This window comes from Orbicella franksi, chromosome 9 (assembly GCF_964199315.1).
Source record: "Orbicella franksi chromosome 9, jaOrbFran1.1, whole genome shotgun sequence".
NCBI classification, from domain to species: domain Eukaryota; kingdom Metazoa; phylum Cnidaria; class Anthozoa; order Scleractinia; family Merulinidae; genus Orbicella; species Orbicella franksi.
Genome location: NC_138153.1, coordinates 1,532,178 through 1,548,663, shown reverse-complemented (window position 1 = coordinate 1,548,663; position 16,486 = coordinate 1,532,178). Strand labels below are relative to the sequence as shown.

The following is a 16,486-nucleotide window of genomic DNA, read 5'->3' as shown; positions in this document are numbered from 1 at the left end:
GGTCATATTCAGCACCTTACAAGTATCCGTTGTCCGCCTTATGGAGGTGTCCGTCTTACAGAGAGTTTGCTTATAGTAAAATGACTGAGGAACGGCCGGAACCAGCACCAGGTTACCGTCTTATAGAGGTGTCCGTTAAGAGAGGGTTGACTGTAGCACCATTACCATAGGTACATCTTTGACATTAGACATCCATGTTATAATTGACAGCTGTCAAAACAAGGTATCCTCTGACCACTAACACGTGACCATATCGCGGGCTCAAGCCAGGTTATTACTAAATTTCCGCGCAAATTAAACGCTGACGCGTTGTTGACTTTTCTTCCGACATATTCCTTGCACAATCGTCTCTTGGAGAGTCCTGATATATTGCGTGCGTAATTTCTACAATCTTGGGTACACTTACTAGGTATGGTTTGCTAAAATGTAACTAAAAAATAGTGAAACCACGGATCGAATTTTTCCCTCTTGTCATTTATGGTTAATTATTCAATCAGAAACTCCGCGTTTAGGTTTGGCTAAATCTATACATTAATTGTAAACCACCCAAGTTTTTGTCAAGAATTTATAGCATTCCTTGCCAGCGTGTGGCCCCACTGTCTTTTTTTTACGGAATTGAATCAAGCGACTTTATCATTTTAGTGTCTGCCGTGTTTTTACATTTTTTTCGTCTTCGCCATATATCTGTTTACGAAAAGCGCAACTACTGTAATCAACGTCTTGTTGCATAGCAGGTCGTTAAACCACTAGGTTGTTACATGCGGGTTTTTACTATAGGTGATGTCATGGGGTGATATTGATGCAACGTTTGCACAGAGCAGATTTTACAGAGCATGTTATACATGTAACTGAATTCTTCTTCAAATTCTTACAGGAGTAACCACTTTTCTCCATACCGGTCTTACGTCAATACTTCCCATTTTGTGCTGTCGCAAACAACAAGCACACCATTCTCCACACTGTTACACAGAGCTTCGACAATACAGCGATTTATTTCCTTATTGATGTTTTTTCTTTCTCATGATACATATCAAATCTAAATCAATTAATTCTTTTATTTCCATAATCAGTATGAAACATAGCAATTTAGAGGGCAAATACATCTCAAATCCGTACAAACAAGACTAAAACGCCTAGATTCTGGGAAGAATAATGTTGTATTCAGCGACAAAATGTATGATATGACTGGGTATTTTCACTAGTCAGTTTATTTTGCCACTGAAGCAAAGCTGACTCTTAAAATATTCAGCCATATTATTCAACTCTCCGCTGAACATCTCAACAACAGTTTATTTCTACTACTGTAAACAACTAAAAGAATTTACAAGATTATAATTATAAATATATAAATAAACAGCACAGTACATACAGTAGTGGGACACCCAAAATAACTAAAAAGCTAAACTAGTTGGGTGACCGTAATTATAATAATTAAAAATGTAAGAGTCAGGAAAGAGGCACAATAAATACATTGGTACACATAAGTATCACAAACTTGGTACAAGATTAAATATACAAAACAAAACAAAATAAGGCCCAGTTCAGACGCCGAACTTTCCATGAGCCGAACCAAATACGTTGAATTAAGTACATGAAAAGTTCGGCGTTTGAATCAATTAGGAACGGCTATTTGAATTTGGAACGGCCCAGCCGTTCTTCCCGCCTAGCTCAGCCGGGAATTTCGGCTTTGGAACGGCTTTGATTCAGACGTCGAAATTTTCATGAGTCGAACCTAATGCCTAAATCATTATAACGTATTGTACAAGCGGTTTTCACTTTGCCTGAAAATCGCTGACATTTCGATGTGATTTGGTTTAAACTAAATAAAGTTCGGCGAAGTAAGTTCGACGTCTGAATCAACAGGTGTAATTTTGATAATTTGGGTCGGTCCAAATTCGAATTAAGTTCGGCTCATGAAAAGTTCGGCGTCTGAACTGGGCCTAAGTAGATATAAACTATCAAAATATCAGTAAAGATTAATAGAGACTAATGAAATGCGAAGTTAGTTCTTTTTGCGGCACTCGACTTTCCATAAAAAAAATTATAATCTGTTTTCATTTTAAAATACTGTTAAGATTCTACTTCTCAACAAACACAGAGAAAGAAGGACTATTCACAATGATGGTACATATTTACACGAGCTTAATATAATTTTCAGGACCTAACAAATAAGCTTAGTTTACTTTAAAACTTTCACAAAACTTGAGCTGCCAAATCGGGCCACCATATCGTTCAAAATTCTCTCTTCCCATGAGGCGAACAAGGGCTTCCTGAAGACGAAAAAAGAAAAAAAATTAATAATTTAGTCAACTCTACACACATCTTCTGAAACCCGTAAGAGTTTCGTCCGTAAATCAACGAACGAACGAACGCACGAACGAACGAACGAACGATAGATAGATTGAGCAAAGGAGGGACATTGGAGGGAGCGAGTACACTAGTCAGGCTAAACTAACCAACGATAGCAGGAGCCATGGGCTCCTTACGATAGCCACGTGCTGCGTTACCTTTTTCGTCACAAAATGTATTTCCCCCAAACACCACGCAACTCATGGCATAACTTACCTCAACAAAGTCCTCTTGATGGGTGTCGATAATATTGAAGGCTTTTTGTAACAGATCTTCTCCAATACCACGTATACATTCCCTAGAAAAAAGAACATTGAAAGACGATTGAGGATTGTTATTTAGCCCAGTGTGACAGGTCCACTATTCTGGTCGGTTGACTTCAGAGAAATATAGTCTACTTCGCAAAGCCGTTATGTGACTTGTCACGAACCTCGCGCATCATAACAACTCCATGATGCACACTAACGAATGAATTAATTGCTAGAGAAGGTCAAGGTATACCGTGATCTTCTCTTGATCAATTGCTAAATACAATACATTTATTGAATAAAAGTTGACCGTAGTAAAATATGTAACTCTCTCAGTTGTGTGCATACAAAGACAGAACCCTTACCTTCTCAATCGATCTATTCTGTCTCGTAATCTTCCAGATGTTGTAGGTGATCCACCTGAGAAAAAGAAAAAAAAAGGGGGAGGGGGGGGGGGAGGGGGGGGGAGGGGGGGGGTCAGGGCTCGTGAATAATTGTAAACAGTTGAGTCTAATGTAACTTTTGAACATAAGTTTCTCTTATCCTATTTGTGCTTTCACCATCGTCCCGTCTTTTTGTCTCTTTCCCCTTTGTTCTTATATTTTGTAATAACAACCGTACTAAGTAAGATATGATGTAAGTGTGTTATATATCTGTCTTGATTAACTTTTAAAACTCGAGTCTTCACTACAGAGAGTCTGGAGAGTCAAGCCTTCAGTTTCACTATGATCGCAACAGTTACCTCATTTGAACAACCTGTCCAGAATTTAAATATACCATAACTGTCACGATATTTGTAATGCGAAAATAGGTGTTGCTGTCGTTGAGGAACAAGATAAGAGCAAGTCCTATCCTCACCATAAGGCATGTCAAGTGGTTCCATCTCTTCGTATTTTTCTGGCGGAGTCTCCACATCCGGGGATTCCCTATCAACGCTGACATTTGTCATTTTCAACGTGGTGTCCAGTGCTGTGATAAGAGAAGTGACGTCACTTTGTCTGCGAGGGTTTCTACAATAATAAAGGAATCTGATTGGCCAATTAACTTTCCATTTCTGTGGCCGTTCACTGTAAGAAAGTTAAACTCATGTAATTCCCAAGATAGTGACCTATATAACAAAGATTATCCTGCTGCCTGTAAACGAGAACATTTTTTTTTCGTGTTGAACACGTCGCCGCAGTATCCAAAACTGTTACGTAACACTGTTTTTGGTTTCCTTTAACAATCCGTCCTAGTTACAAATAGTTCTTCTGCTGTCTTGCAACATTTACTTTTCCAGGTTTTAGGTTGAAATATAGAGTTCTTAATTCCTACTCCAATAGAGACCCAATACAAACATTCTGCTGTCCATTGTCCACATGCATAGCGAGGGATTTTGATTTCTGAATCAGATTTTACTTCCAGAAACCTTTTTATTCTCGTTAACATTCACTTAAGGTAATTCCATCGAAATAGAACTCACAATAGACTTTCTTTCAAACTTTACCGGTTGGCTGCTTATATCAAGAGAACTTAAAATTTTAAATAAAAAATGGGGGTCCCCATATTCGTTTAGGAGCAAGAGGACCTTCAATAAACCCAATAATTCCTGAAATTATCTGCTTTCAGAAACGTTTATATTTGAACCATTCACCTTGCGCTTTAAGAGAGCAGAAAAACAGAGAGAAAGTTAAGCGAGAAATACAACAATGGATGTATTGCATAAATATTAAGGAGCAATTTGATGTGCGTTTCATGATTAGGGCACTCATCTTTAGTGGACAGGGATACAATATGTCCCAAGCTCGCAGTGTTCTGGTGCCACAAATTATCTTTTACGAGTGCTAGCTATGCACTCATTTTCCGTGATAATTTTTTACTCTGCAACAGAAATTGGTCTATACTCACTGTATAGAAAGAAGGTGATCGCTGCATTCGATCTAAATAAAAAAATCGTTGGGTCCCCGTACTCGTTTCCGAGAGAAAGCGATGATTTGTCTCTCGCAAGGCAAGCCGTTTAGTAAAAGCCACCATTTTGCATATGCACGTGCTTGTGAGCGCGCGCTAATGACGCGAAAATCATGCGCAGTAGGGATGCGCAATGCAATTCTGAAGAATCACCTTAAACAGCCGAATTTAAAGGACTTTTAGGTGTGCGCGATTTCCAATAATTATCCAGTTTAACTACCGTTTGAGCCATCTTGTTTCAATTTACAGTTTTCCCGTAGCAATTGCTCCGTCATTACGACAGGCCTGGGCGTGCTCACCGGAAGTTCTTTACTTAGTTGTAATTGCTGTCACCTACCTAGGAGCATGCGCTGAAGGTTCATCTAAACTGATTTTCTCTAATTCCGAGTCTGTGTCGCTATCATGTTCAACAGAGTCCTGTAAACAGGGAGAAAAGGGTTTAACGCCTCACAAATATCTTTCTATGTCAATCTTTTTCTTTCCTTTTGTACAGTGAAAGAAAACGTGAACATTAACCTGGAAACTTGAAATAATGCCGCTATGTATTTAAGTACAAGACAGATGTTGCTGTTCGGCACATGTTTCGACATGTTGTTCGTGGAGACACTATACTGCCATTACATAAGCTGTTATGCCGGCCCTTTTCACATCCAGAAGCTACATCAAACAAGGCCTCCATTGCTCCTGAGCTGTATTCAAACTCCTACTTTCGTCGACAGAATTGGAACCTGTTCCTATTTCGTGACAGTCGAAGAGTGATTTATTTTTGTCTTGTTTGACAAGCAGATAATGTCAGCTCTAACGTACTCTAAGCTCGTTTGATCGGTGCGCTTTTGACCATCGTCCAACTCTCACTATCTCTCATTTTCATTTGATAGCCTACGATCACGAGAACCTACCGCGATAGAAGCACTTGATTCTTGCCGAGCAATGGGCGTGGGACCATCCGGGGTGTCAAAACCCTCGGGGCCTAACTGACGTCTAGGATCACGGACCGCTGACCCCTGCCTGGGGGTAGCTAGAAAAGCAAAAATAAAAACAACAAACAACATAGGAAAACTGCATATAAACTCTCTCAATGAAATGACGAATGTCGTACCTCCTTGGTAGCTCTCCTGTGATCTCTTGACTTTGGCAGCAATCACCTCACTAGGGGAGGGGAGTACAGGCACTGAGGGAGGAGTGGGTGCGGCATTTTTGTCGCCTTTCTGTCGTTGTTTGAGCCTCCGTCTCTCTCGCGCAGATAAGCCACTCTGTAAATCAAATTACCACAACGAAAAGGTTCATTACTCGAAGAAAACATGGAATGTCTGCGGGCACGTAGGTTAGCTATCTAAGAAGAACGTGCGCTATTTTCAGCGAGGTAATACTCACCACAGGCGTGTTGTCACTGACAGACTTGCAACTAGAGGAAAAGCAAACAAGAGAATTTAACTTAATCGTTAAATACAATGATGCAAGAGACCGCAAACGAAAATGCTGCCGGTGTACGTAGAACCAACCAGGTCGAAACGGTTAACGGTTGCAATTCTTGGCTTTCAGTTTGGACTCTATCATATTGTTATCCCGTTAAGCTTTCTACTTAGTAATGAGCCTTGCGTCATTGTTATGTTAATCGTTACATTCTTAAGAATGATCAACATTCAAATTCCCCTTAAAATACCAATAACAATGAGCTTTATTTCCCTCATTCCCCACCAATACATTTCGCCTACTCATCAGGTATTTCTAGTAACCGTACTTTCAACTTCTGCTTCCTTGGGCGTAACGAGTCGCATAAGGAGAACTTGAAACTGACTGCTGGTCGCATCAGCGATATGCTGTAACAGAACAAGGTTTCTTCACCTTTTTGTTCATTTCGGGAAAAACGTTTTTTTTTTTCGTAAGGTGAGTCCCACCGTGCTCCAGTAACTTGCCATACCTTGCTTCAGAGTCCGCAGCACTAATTTCCTCCTCCTCCTCTTCCTCCTCCTCGGCATAATGTGATCTGGCCGCGTGTGAGCTGGACGTGACTTTGTATCTCCGCCTCGCTCTGGGGCTTCTAGAGGCGGGCAAATCTATCCCTGGGACCCCTCCCTTGGGAGGCTGTGGTAAGGGTCGCTGAAGTTGATGAGACTGATGTTAAAAAAGAAGAGCAGAGAAATGTTAATTTGTAAATTATACCTCTGCATATTTCATAGATGTCCTTCAGTGTACCAAAGTCAATTAATATAATTATCTCAGTTACCTTATTTTTACTAATTTTGGTACGTAATAAACTTCGAGATTGTCGCGTTCTGGGAAAAATCGGGAAAATTAGTACTTGCGAAAGAAAGGGAGCGCAAAACTGAAATGCGGATTAATTATTTTAAAAAAATCGTGACTAAGAATTCATTTTTTAACAGTATTCACACTAGCCAATAAAGAATACAACTTGCCCAAAACCTCTGAAAGTCGCCAGTATAACAGTTATAAACACTCAAATAAATAAACACCATTGGTTTGTACCCCCCCCCCCCCCGAACTAGTGACATCCTTAAGGAGTCCCCTTGAACAGCATTGAGACTTTCTTTCTTATTTTACACAAAAGGTAGATCCATACAGTACCTCTGCCTTGGGTGTCTTTGACTTGACGGCACTAGGCAAAGGTCTCTTTTCATCTCCAGCTGCAGCCTTTTTAACATCTTCAGCTGACCGCCTGACCGAAATATCTTCGTCTACACCTCTCTGCTTTGCTGCCTGTCTATTACTAGTCTTTTCACTGCCAGGTGACTTTTTCCTTTTAGCCATTTGTTTCTTAATTGCTTCTTTTTGTTTCAAGTCCACTACATTTCTCTCTTCAATTTTCTTAACGTTCACCTCAGTTTTTCCTTTTTCAGATGATCCACTTGAGGAACTTGTGGAATCCACAGACGATCTTCCCTGGTCATTTCGTGACGAAGGCTTGGGTGATTCCTTAGCAGGTTTTTCGTCCTCTATAACACAATCCACAGCAGAAATTGTAGCAATAGAAGCCTCTAGTCCTGAACCGGAATATCCTGAATCGGACTTGGATGTTCGTGAATCTGAAGACTTAAACTTAGCACTTGAAATTCTCTCTCCTTTTGATGAGGTTTTCTGTTTTTGCCTGAAGAGTTTGAGAACAATTTGGGAGTATCAATAAAGTGTGTATCATGCATCACAGACAAAAACATATCTACATAGTACTCAATTAATTTTCACAAGTGGAAAAATACTACAGGTACAAAGGCATAAATAACAGGTAGAAAAGTATTTTAATTAAAAGCTGGATAAAATTTGTCTGAAATAAAAACATACAGAACCAAGCTACAATTTGGGAGACCTTTATCCTACGCAAGAAATACATAAAAGTACCTGCTCTTTGGCAAGAAATATTAATCTAGTCGTGAAAAGGAAGGAGCTAAATGCTCTAGGGCCTAAAGTTCAGCATTCTTTAAAATAATAGGGAAGCTTCAGTTTACAATTTTAAACATGCTTATGATAAGTTACTATTCATCACAACATCAAGTTATCTGTACCACTAGCTTAAGTAAAATGGATTAACTGGGTGCAAAATAAATATATTTTTTCCTTAGGCATTTTAAACTTTTAAATTTCACCAACACAGAAGAGAAATCTAGAGCAGGTCTACAGGAGTTAAAGCAAGGCAAGCTCACCTGTTTTTCGTGCCCTCAAGAAACAAAGCAATCTGTTTTTTGATGTAGTTATGACGCAGAAGGCGTGAAGCACTTGGTCTTTTCTCAGGTTCCAGCTCCAACATGCTTTGCACTATTGAACGCAGATCACTACTGTAATGTGTTGGTAGAGGTGGAATCTGTAAAGAAGGTGTAAATATTTGCTAAAGATTTCCGTCACAGGTTATGTTTACTTTTTTTTTTATTAACTCATTCAGTCCCAAACTAATTAACTTTAGTTAGTAATTCTCCTTAAATTTCTCCTTACATTTCCTTTAATGTCACTTTTGAAAATTTGGCAATGCATCAAGACCATATACGCTAGTTGATGAATTTCAATATTCTCCTTACCCTTTTGTTTGACAATGTATTGACCTTGTGAGGGAGAACAGATGTTTATCACAGACTTAATGTATTGAGGGGCTGTGGTCAAAACAGACACTGGTATGATCATACTGGCAAAATCGTTTGACACCGCAACCTCCTGACAACAGCTATAATAAAATGTTCAGCTTGTAAATTTAAAACAACTGCTGACGGTGTCTCCTTTTGTTAGTGCAAACACATTCTGCACATCATGGGATGCATGGTTGCCATAGAGATCACTTTTCAAAATTTCCTGACTTTTCAGGCTTTTCGCCGCCCCTTACAGCCACCCAGTCTGCCAATTCATTGAGACTGATTGGTTTTAAACAAATTTTCCTTCTTCATAAGGAAAGACATTGTTTATGAAGGTACACTTTAACAGAGACCCCAAGTGTTTCTTCCAGCCTTAATGGTATTAAATCAGTAACCTTGATGGTATTGAATCAGCCGTGTTAAATCATTTCAATTTTCCCTGACTCAAAATAAAATACCCTGACTTTTCCCTGACCTTGAAGAATTTTTTCCCCTGACTATTTCCAGACCTGTGCCAACCCTGAATTTTTACCAACAATCTTATACAAACAAATGCAGCATTGCACCATCTCTCACAGTCTATTACAATACGTATCTTGAGAAAGCTTACAAACAAGGGTAATGAAGGTTATCACCAATTTTTGAAGTAGTTTTTGAAGGTTTTGTTGTTTTAGTGATTTAATTATCATACTAAAATCAGTACTGGATATTTATATTCATATACCTTTCCTTTAAGAATCTTGTAAACCAAAGAACTCATATCCTTTGCATTGAAGGCATGTCTCAGTGTACACATTTCATACAAACAGCAACCTAAAGCCCACATGTCAGACTGAACAAGTGAGCAGGAGAAAAGAAAACCAGCAAATTACCTGTTCATGTTATGCACTATGATTTCGAAAAGATGCACAACAGAGACTATTTAACAATAACCATGCAATATGAGAATGCAAGAGGAAGAATGCAATCCAACCGGTGTGCAAAGACAGTCCTGTTCAAATTAGCTTAGTCTATTGCCTTTTCTTGTTGGACTACAGTACATGTAGCGGATTCTGTATTGTGAAAGTTTTGAGGAAATTCAAATTACAGGCTGAAGTACTGTTAAACCGCAAATTTAAAGGGCAATATCCATGGATGATAAGGAGTTAGTCAGAAATGTGTCATACATTGTACACTGTGTAATCCCTGTCAGATCATGAGAGAGAAATAGACTCTCAGCAGTCTAAAGTACATGTACTGAAAGAGATGGATTTTTTGGTCGCTAGTGAGAAGAACTTTCGCTAAAGCCAAAGCATTTGTTTTCTTTGTTACCCTACCAACCCAACGATTCTCTCTTCTACCTTTCAAATAGTTCTTTCCTCGCATTTTTCAAGATTAGTGGCAGGTATGTTAAGTACAATACCTTGTGATTATAGGGTTTGTTAGAGAAGAGTTCTGGTGACATGTAGTATGGTGTTCCTATAAGTGTTGTAGCCATGTCAGAGGATGTTTCCAGCACTCTTGCTATACCAAGATCACCAACCTAGCAGTACAATAAGAACAATGTACATATTAATTGCATCTTTTGCATAGTATGATTTATCTGAACAAATTATCAGTGGACACTACCTGTCTTTACTCAGTATAATAACAACTGAGCACTACATGAAGACGTTAGGGAGTCTAAGCAACATGGCACTGATTCCCATGACAAAGTTGAAATAATAGATGGAATTTATCTTCAACCTCCAAATATTGTGACCTGTAGAATTTTCAGATGAACTTTAAAACTCTTGGTGTTTCCTAGATCATACAAGTCATGTAACTTACTTTAATAATGTTGCTCTTTGTCAGAAATATATTTTGAGTCTTCAAATCCCTATGAAGAACATTCCTGTCATGAATGTACTGAAAAGGAAATGTAAGATATCAAAACAGCAATGAGTCCATCAGGTATGCCTCAAACTATCTCATGGCTACTAACTGCCAGCAATAATTATCTTAAATAGAGTAAGCTGAATAAATTTGCAGGAGACAATAGACATTATCTGATTACATGTGAACTAGGGGATATCTGAGAGTTTCTCTGCCTGCATGTGCTGCAAAAGGACATCAACTGGTTATGTAAACTGTCAGGACAACCCAGAAAAATGTAAGAAGGGGGGCCAGCAACCTTCAGTGAACTAGGATCTTATATAGATGGGGTAGAGTGGAAACTTCACTTTAGTACCATCTGGGCTAGTAAAAACACCTGAAGAAATGCACCAAATAACACAACCATGCGTAGTATCTCAGAGGAATCGAGACTTACCAAGGAAAATTGGCATGCCCTAATTTCAGTCTACTGCAAGACCCCAGACTACTGCCATAACTGGCATTTATGTAATGAAAATACTGACACAAAATGAAATGATAAACCACCTATAATGCTTTAACTGAGACTATAACCTTTACCAAATTAGTCTACTGTTTACCTGTAATGCCATTGCAATTTGAACAAACCACTCAACAACTTGTGTCTCTTCCAGAATTTTTCCATTTTTTGAATGTGCTTTTAGCTTTGTGTACAAATCACCTCCCTCACAAAAGTTCATTACAATGTGGAGAAATCCTTTTTCATCTTGGAATGACTCTCGGTATGAAACAATGTTGGGATGACGCAACTGCGATAACAACTGCGCCTGCAAAGTAATAAACATGCTCAAACTATCACTGGCACTTATTCATCTATGTTCACTGATGAAAGAACCCTTTCGGAAGTTAATTAACTTCGTAACTATTCACACAGACTCATTATACCTTTTTCCTTGATTTTCCTTCTCTGCTGGAGCAATGCGTCCAGCATGTGTGCCCTGAGCTTGTAAAAGCCCCGTAATGAAATTTAGTTTGAGATTGGCACCTTTAAATTTTGGCACATATGCACAGCCTAACAAATTAGTGAACACCACTTGATTATTGAAATCTGAATGTATTTCATTCAGTTATGCTGTTCAATCTTGTCCCCAGAGGACAGGATGCTATTGGTCAGCACCAAGAATTAGGACCTCTGGGCAAAATCAGAAGGTGAGTAAGCAATAATCATGGTGGTTGCCCTCTCTACAAACATTCAGAATCCAATGCATGCCCACAATCAAACCAGAAACGAGACTTTCTGGCTCAAGCTATTTTTCTTTTGCTCAGAGTGCAGGGCATTCAGCCAGTGCTGACCAAAAATGCACAGGCTCTGGAAGGAGATTGGTATATGCTACTAAGAGGGGGACATTGGGGGGTTCTGAACACCGCAATACCACAAAAAAATTTGGCAAATACCTCAATACTACAAAAAAAACAAAAAAAAAATCGCTAAATACCCCAATACTTCAACACCAAGTGGAAATGTGGTGTCATACCAAATCACTACTCTGCATGTTAAAGTTTAGAGCAAATAAACTGGAAATAACAATTCAGAATTTGTTAATGAATGTTAGGTCAGGTAGTTTTCAATTTAGGCAAAATAAGTAACATCCATTGGCATGTTGGTTAATAATTAACACCACATAACATACCCTTTTACGATAGCGACACGAGGGATTGCAGTTTACCATTACCACAAGAGCTAAGTTTCATCGGGAATGTCCAATCGAAAACTGGAAAAGGCTCAGAAAATGTTGGAGGACTAGGAGGATAATTTTTGATACCGTTCAAAATTCTAAATTGCATCCTGCAGGTTCGGAGAATACCACAATACCGCATTTGAAGATTAAATTACCAAAATACCACAAGAAAAACTGTCCAATACCGCAATACCGCAAAGGCCAAGACTACCTGAAAGGCCTTAGCCAGCTGAAAAAGAGGTAAGGGTGCTAAAATTTCAAAACATATGCAAATTATTTGTTGGTTTTGCGCAAGAATATCCAAGAAAGATGGTATACAAGAGAGTTTAGAGAGACAGAGGGAACGTACAGGAAAGTGTATAATTTTGTGTAATTGTACAAAAAAAGCTGTATAAACATGTAATAATGTGCAGTTCCAGAAAATATCCATACCCACCCCAAAGAAAGTTAATAGAAATTCCAAGGGAGAGGGGGGTCTCAAAAGCCCAATTTTTTAAAGGAAAGTATGACGGTAAACTGGAATTTCCAGAGGGGTGGAGAGGGGGGGGGGGTCAAACTAAAAAACCTTCCATGGGAGGGGTATGGATATTTTCTGGAACAACACAATTGTTGCATCATGTAAATGTCAGTGTGGCAGCCAGTATGTAAACAGTTCTTACATGTAATTCTCAGCAAAGATTTTATTGCCCCAGACTAGATTACTCCCCATAATTGCAAGCAAGCCTAGCACAGGAACCCCTGTCACAGAGACAGCTCCCTTAACCAGGCCATTATAGTTTAATTCTTCACCAAAACTTACAAATTCACTACTAGTTTATCCCGGGTAGTTTATTAAGGTTAAGTAACCTATGCCAAACTACAAAACAATGAAGTCGATCTTTACCTCTTGCTCAGCAGCTATTCTTTCTTTAGACGACGCTTTCGAAAGATCGACCTTTTTCATGACATACTGCAAGTAACAAGAAAACAAATCAACAGAACAGTGTGAAAATGCATGTAAGCTTATTAAAGTTTATACAAGCTATAAGCCACTGAAATCAAAACCCACTAAACCTTTTCTAGGACTGAATAAAAGCTCACCTGTTTCCTATCCTTTCGATGTTTAACCAGGCAAACCTCTCCATAGCTTCCTTTTCCGATTACTTTCCCAATGGTATAGGATTCTAAAGGCATTTTTCCACACAATGGTGGTAAATTCACGTGTACGTTTACTTTAAGTATCTCAAAGAAGATCTTTCGTGCTTCGTTCGTGGCCGATAGAACACGCTTTCCCCCGGTTATTTTGACCAAAACAGCTGCATTTGACTATGGACGCTTCAGCTACATTTGATGGAAATCTGTGGGTTATCCTATCATGTATAATTCCACAGACGAAGCCAGTAATATAAACTACACATGCGGGAAGCGCTTCGAAGAAATTCTTTGCGTCGTCAGTAACTATGTGAGCATGGTTGTGGTGGTGAATGAGTCATCCTATGGAAGAGTAAAGACTGGATCTAGCAACCGACGCGTCCCGCTTGGTCTCGATTGGTCCCGCTTCACTCCCGCTAGAAGCTCCATTGGGTGAAAAAGATTTTAATAATAACTACTTAATAACCTCGACCGCTCGGTCGTTACGGGAAAATCTCAAACTGAGGTCTTGCCGTATTGACCGAGCGATAGCGAGGTCAATACGGCAAGACCTCAGTTTGAGATTTTCCCGTAACGACCGAGCGGTTGAGGTTATTAAGTTGTTTATTATATGGCTCACGAATTAAAGAAAAAAAATTATTCGAGCGGAAGTCGTCACTTTACATCCGGCGATGCGCGCGTTTACCGATTCATTCATCGTCTCAAACCCAGGGCAAAACTACACAGTCAATGAACTTTACCACTGTATTTCTTTACGGGAAAAATGATTGTCACAGCCCTCAAAAAGATATTTTAGTATCGTGGTGCCATAACTTGATGAGGGAGTTTTTCCAACTTTTGTGGCGAAACGTCAACGCATATAGGAAAGTGCTTCAAAATAGTCCAAACCAACGGTCTTTCGGTGAAAGAAAATACGAACGCTTCAGAATGCACTGCTCAGAATAACTCGATCTTCCCATTCGCTTTTGACAACATATCTTGGCCTTCTTCATTCTGGGACTTATGAATGAACTTTTCAAGCCTTGTGAGCGTCTAAAACTTCCTACAGGTATCAGAAACACTGCTACCGACAGAAACCGCCCGATTGTTTCAGCATCTGATGATCCTGGAAGCTGATTTACACTTGCTTGTGTTAAAGCGAGGGAATCTATTTGATGAGAACTGAAACGGAGTTCAATATTTCGGTAATTGTTGTGACTACGATGATAACTTATAAGTTTCTTCGTGGTGTTCTGTTCAGGATACGCGACACATCTGCCGATGGTGTTTTTCACTTAGCGATTTTAGCTTTACTCAACACTCGGCAAACTTTGATTGTTTTTCACTAGTGCCCGCCAAGGTTACCGGTAAGTCAAAAGCTACTTCTATACAAATTTTATTAAGGAAAAATCCCTAAACTTTTAGCTACTCGGAATTAAATTTACTTTTCTTACTGTTTTTAATCGGCTTTCATCGTTTCACTGCGCTTGAATTTTCCGAGCCGGGCTCTTCCTAATTTGCATAATCCGTAATCGGCCCGTGGGCATTACGGCTACATAATGACCGCTCAGATCTCACTCTTAGCCAATCAGAGCGCGCGTTATATCGGCCACAAGCCAAAGCCATATAATAATTAGCTCTTATTAACCGAGCAGGAGGTCTGCATGGGAGAAACTTGACCGAGGTCGTGAGTACAGACTGAATGCAGTGAGGTCTGTACACACGACCGAGGTCAAGATTCTCCCATACAGACCGACTAAGCGCGGTTAATAAATAACGATGTTTATTATATGGCAAACAAGAACAATTTAATTCGTTCAATGTAACTGCTTAGTAGTTAACTGGCATTTTGCTTGCGAACGGCGAAGAGCGGAACTAAAATCTCCCAAAGTTTGCTCGTCTTCTTTATTTTTTTTTCTCATCAGGCTTTTTGGTATAAATAAATATTGTTAGAAGAGAACAGTCAATGTTTGCGATTTAGTTTACAACATTTTCACCGCAAAACGTTACCGCTCTAGATGCCGGTCTAGATGGGAAATCTAGACCGCTATCTATTCATCGGCCATTTCAACTTCAGTTGGAATAAAAGGCCCGCTGTGGTGTAACACGACAAAACAACAAACGACTCAAAGTGCATAGGACAGAAACTTGTTTATTCGTTAGATGGAATCTACATGAGATCGTTCTATGAAAAGTGAAACATAACATGGAATATCATTGTTTCTTCGCCACGTTTTTGCTCGATTTTTGCCCTCTAAAAACGGGAAATTTCACTTTTCACTACCCTCCCCACCCCCGGCTATGACTTCAAATTTTCTCTAAGGCTTTAGCTTCGCACTTGATCATTACATGAAAAGTCGCGCAATAAAATTTTTTAATATAATTACTTTTATTATCATCATTATCATCATCACCATCATTATTGTCATTATTACTAGTAGTAATCGTAGTTTAAAGAGTGCGTTCGAGTTTTGGTAGGCTTGGTATGTTAAAAAAACAAAAATTCTAGGGACAGCATTTTGTTCCTGAGCTGTTAGGTTGGCCTGAAATTGGTCTCCCTTCAGCAGCGGCGAAAACAAATAAATTGATCGCAAAGCAGGCTCGGTATGATAAAAAAAAAAAATTCTAGGGAAAGCATTTTGTGCGTGAGATTGGTCTTCCTTCAGCAGGGGCAAAAAAAAAAAAAAAATGATTTGATCGCAAAGCACGTGCATACGAGAGGGTTTCTTCTCGTTTTTACATGCATTGTGTAATATTAGTTACGACCGGTCAGTGAAAAACATGACTGCACTCGGGAGGCCGCATTTAGTCCGCAGTCCCTATTTTATACCTGACTCCGCGCGCGTTTCATGCCCAGTCCGTAATGCTTAGTCCGCGTTTTATACATAAGTCTGTGTTTCATACCCAGTCCTAGTCCGCAGTCCGCAGTCCGCAGTCCGCAGTCCGCAGTCCGCAGTCCGCAGTCCGCAGTCCCCTGTGCGTGTTTTATACTGACCGTGTAAATCGACACCAACCATGTTTGTTCCGTCGGTATGTGAGACGACGTGCTTTTAGTACCAAAACTAGTACAATTATTTTGTTTACGAACACGACTTTGAATCGCCTTGGCTTTGGGGTAGCAGCTACAGGGCATTTTCACTTCCGAAACAATGAAACGGAGGACATGATCGTGTACCAAAGCAACCCT

General features: G+C 39.5%; 1 protein-coding gene across 2 annotated transcripts; it reads right to left on the bottom strand.

Annotated features, from left to right (window-relative positions):
- Positions 1–1,037: 1,037 nt before the first annotated feature.
- On the bottom strand, positions 1,038–15,033 carry LOC145496767 (uncharacterized). Of its 2 annotated transcripts, XM_081476509.1 has the most exons (17): positions 13,270–15,032; positions 13,073–13,138; positions 11,071–11,277; positions 10,427–10,504; positions 10,020–10,139; positions 9,342–9,449; positions 8,201–8,358; positions 7,131–7,650; positions 6,466–6,659; positions 5,919–5,949; positions 5,644–5,797; positions 5,444–5,562; positions 4,882–4,961; positions 3,456–3,607; positions 2,963–3,017; positions 2,566–2,647; positions 1,038–2,270 (listed from the first exon to the last, which is right to left on the bottom strand). In XM_081476509.1, the coding sequence occupies exons 1-17, from the start codon at positions 13,360–13,362 to the stop codon at positions 2,175–2,177; spliced, it is 2,313 nt and encodes a 770-aa protein (XP_081332635.1). In that variant the 5' UTR covers positions 13,363–15,032; the 3' UTR covers positions 1,038–2,174. The 2 variants fall into 2 exon arrangements, with proteins under 2 accessions (XP_081332635.1, XP_081332634.1); XM_081476508.1 differs by having other exon boundaries at positions 5,444–5,797; positions 13,270–15,033.
- Between the last annotated feature and the right edge of the window lie 1,453 nt (positions 15,034–16,486).

What these genes read in the sequence shown, in the direction of transcription:
- LOC145496767 (XM_081476508.1), bottom strand. Translation starts at nt 13,362, where the DNA reads ATGCCTTTAGAATCCTATACCATTGGGAAAGTAATCGGAAAAGGAAGC. An exon ending in CTTGAGGGCACGAAAAACAG is followed by an intron (nt 7,651 to 8,200) that starts GTGAGCTTGCCT and finishes CAAACTCTTCAG; the next exon opens with GCAAAAACAGAAAACCTCAT. An exon ending in GCTGCGGACTCTGAAGCAAG is followed by an intron (nt 5,950 to 6,465) that starts GTATGGCAAGTT and finishes CTTTTCCTCTAG; the next exon opens with TTGCAAGTCTGTCAGTGACA.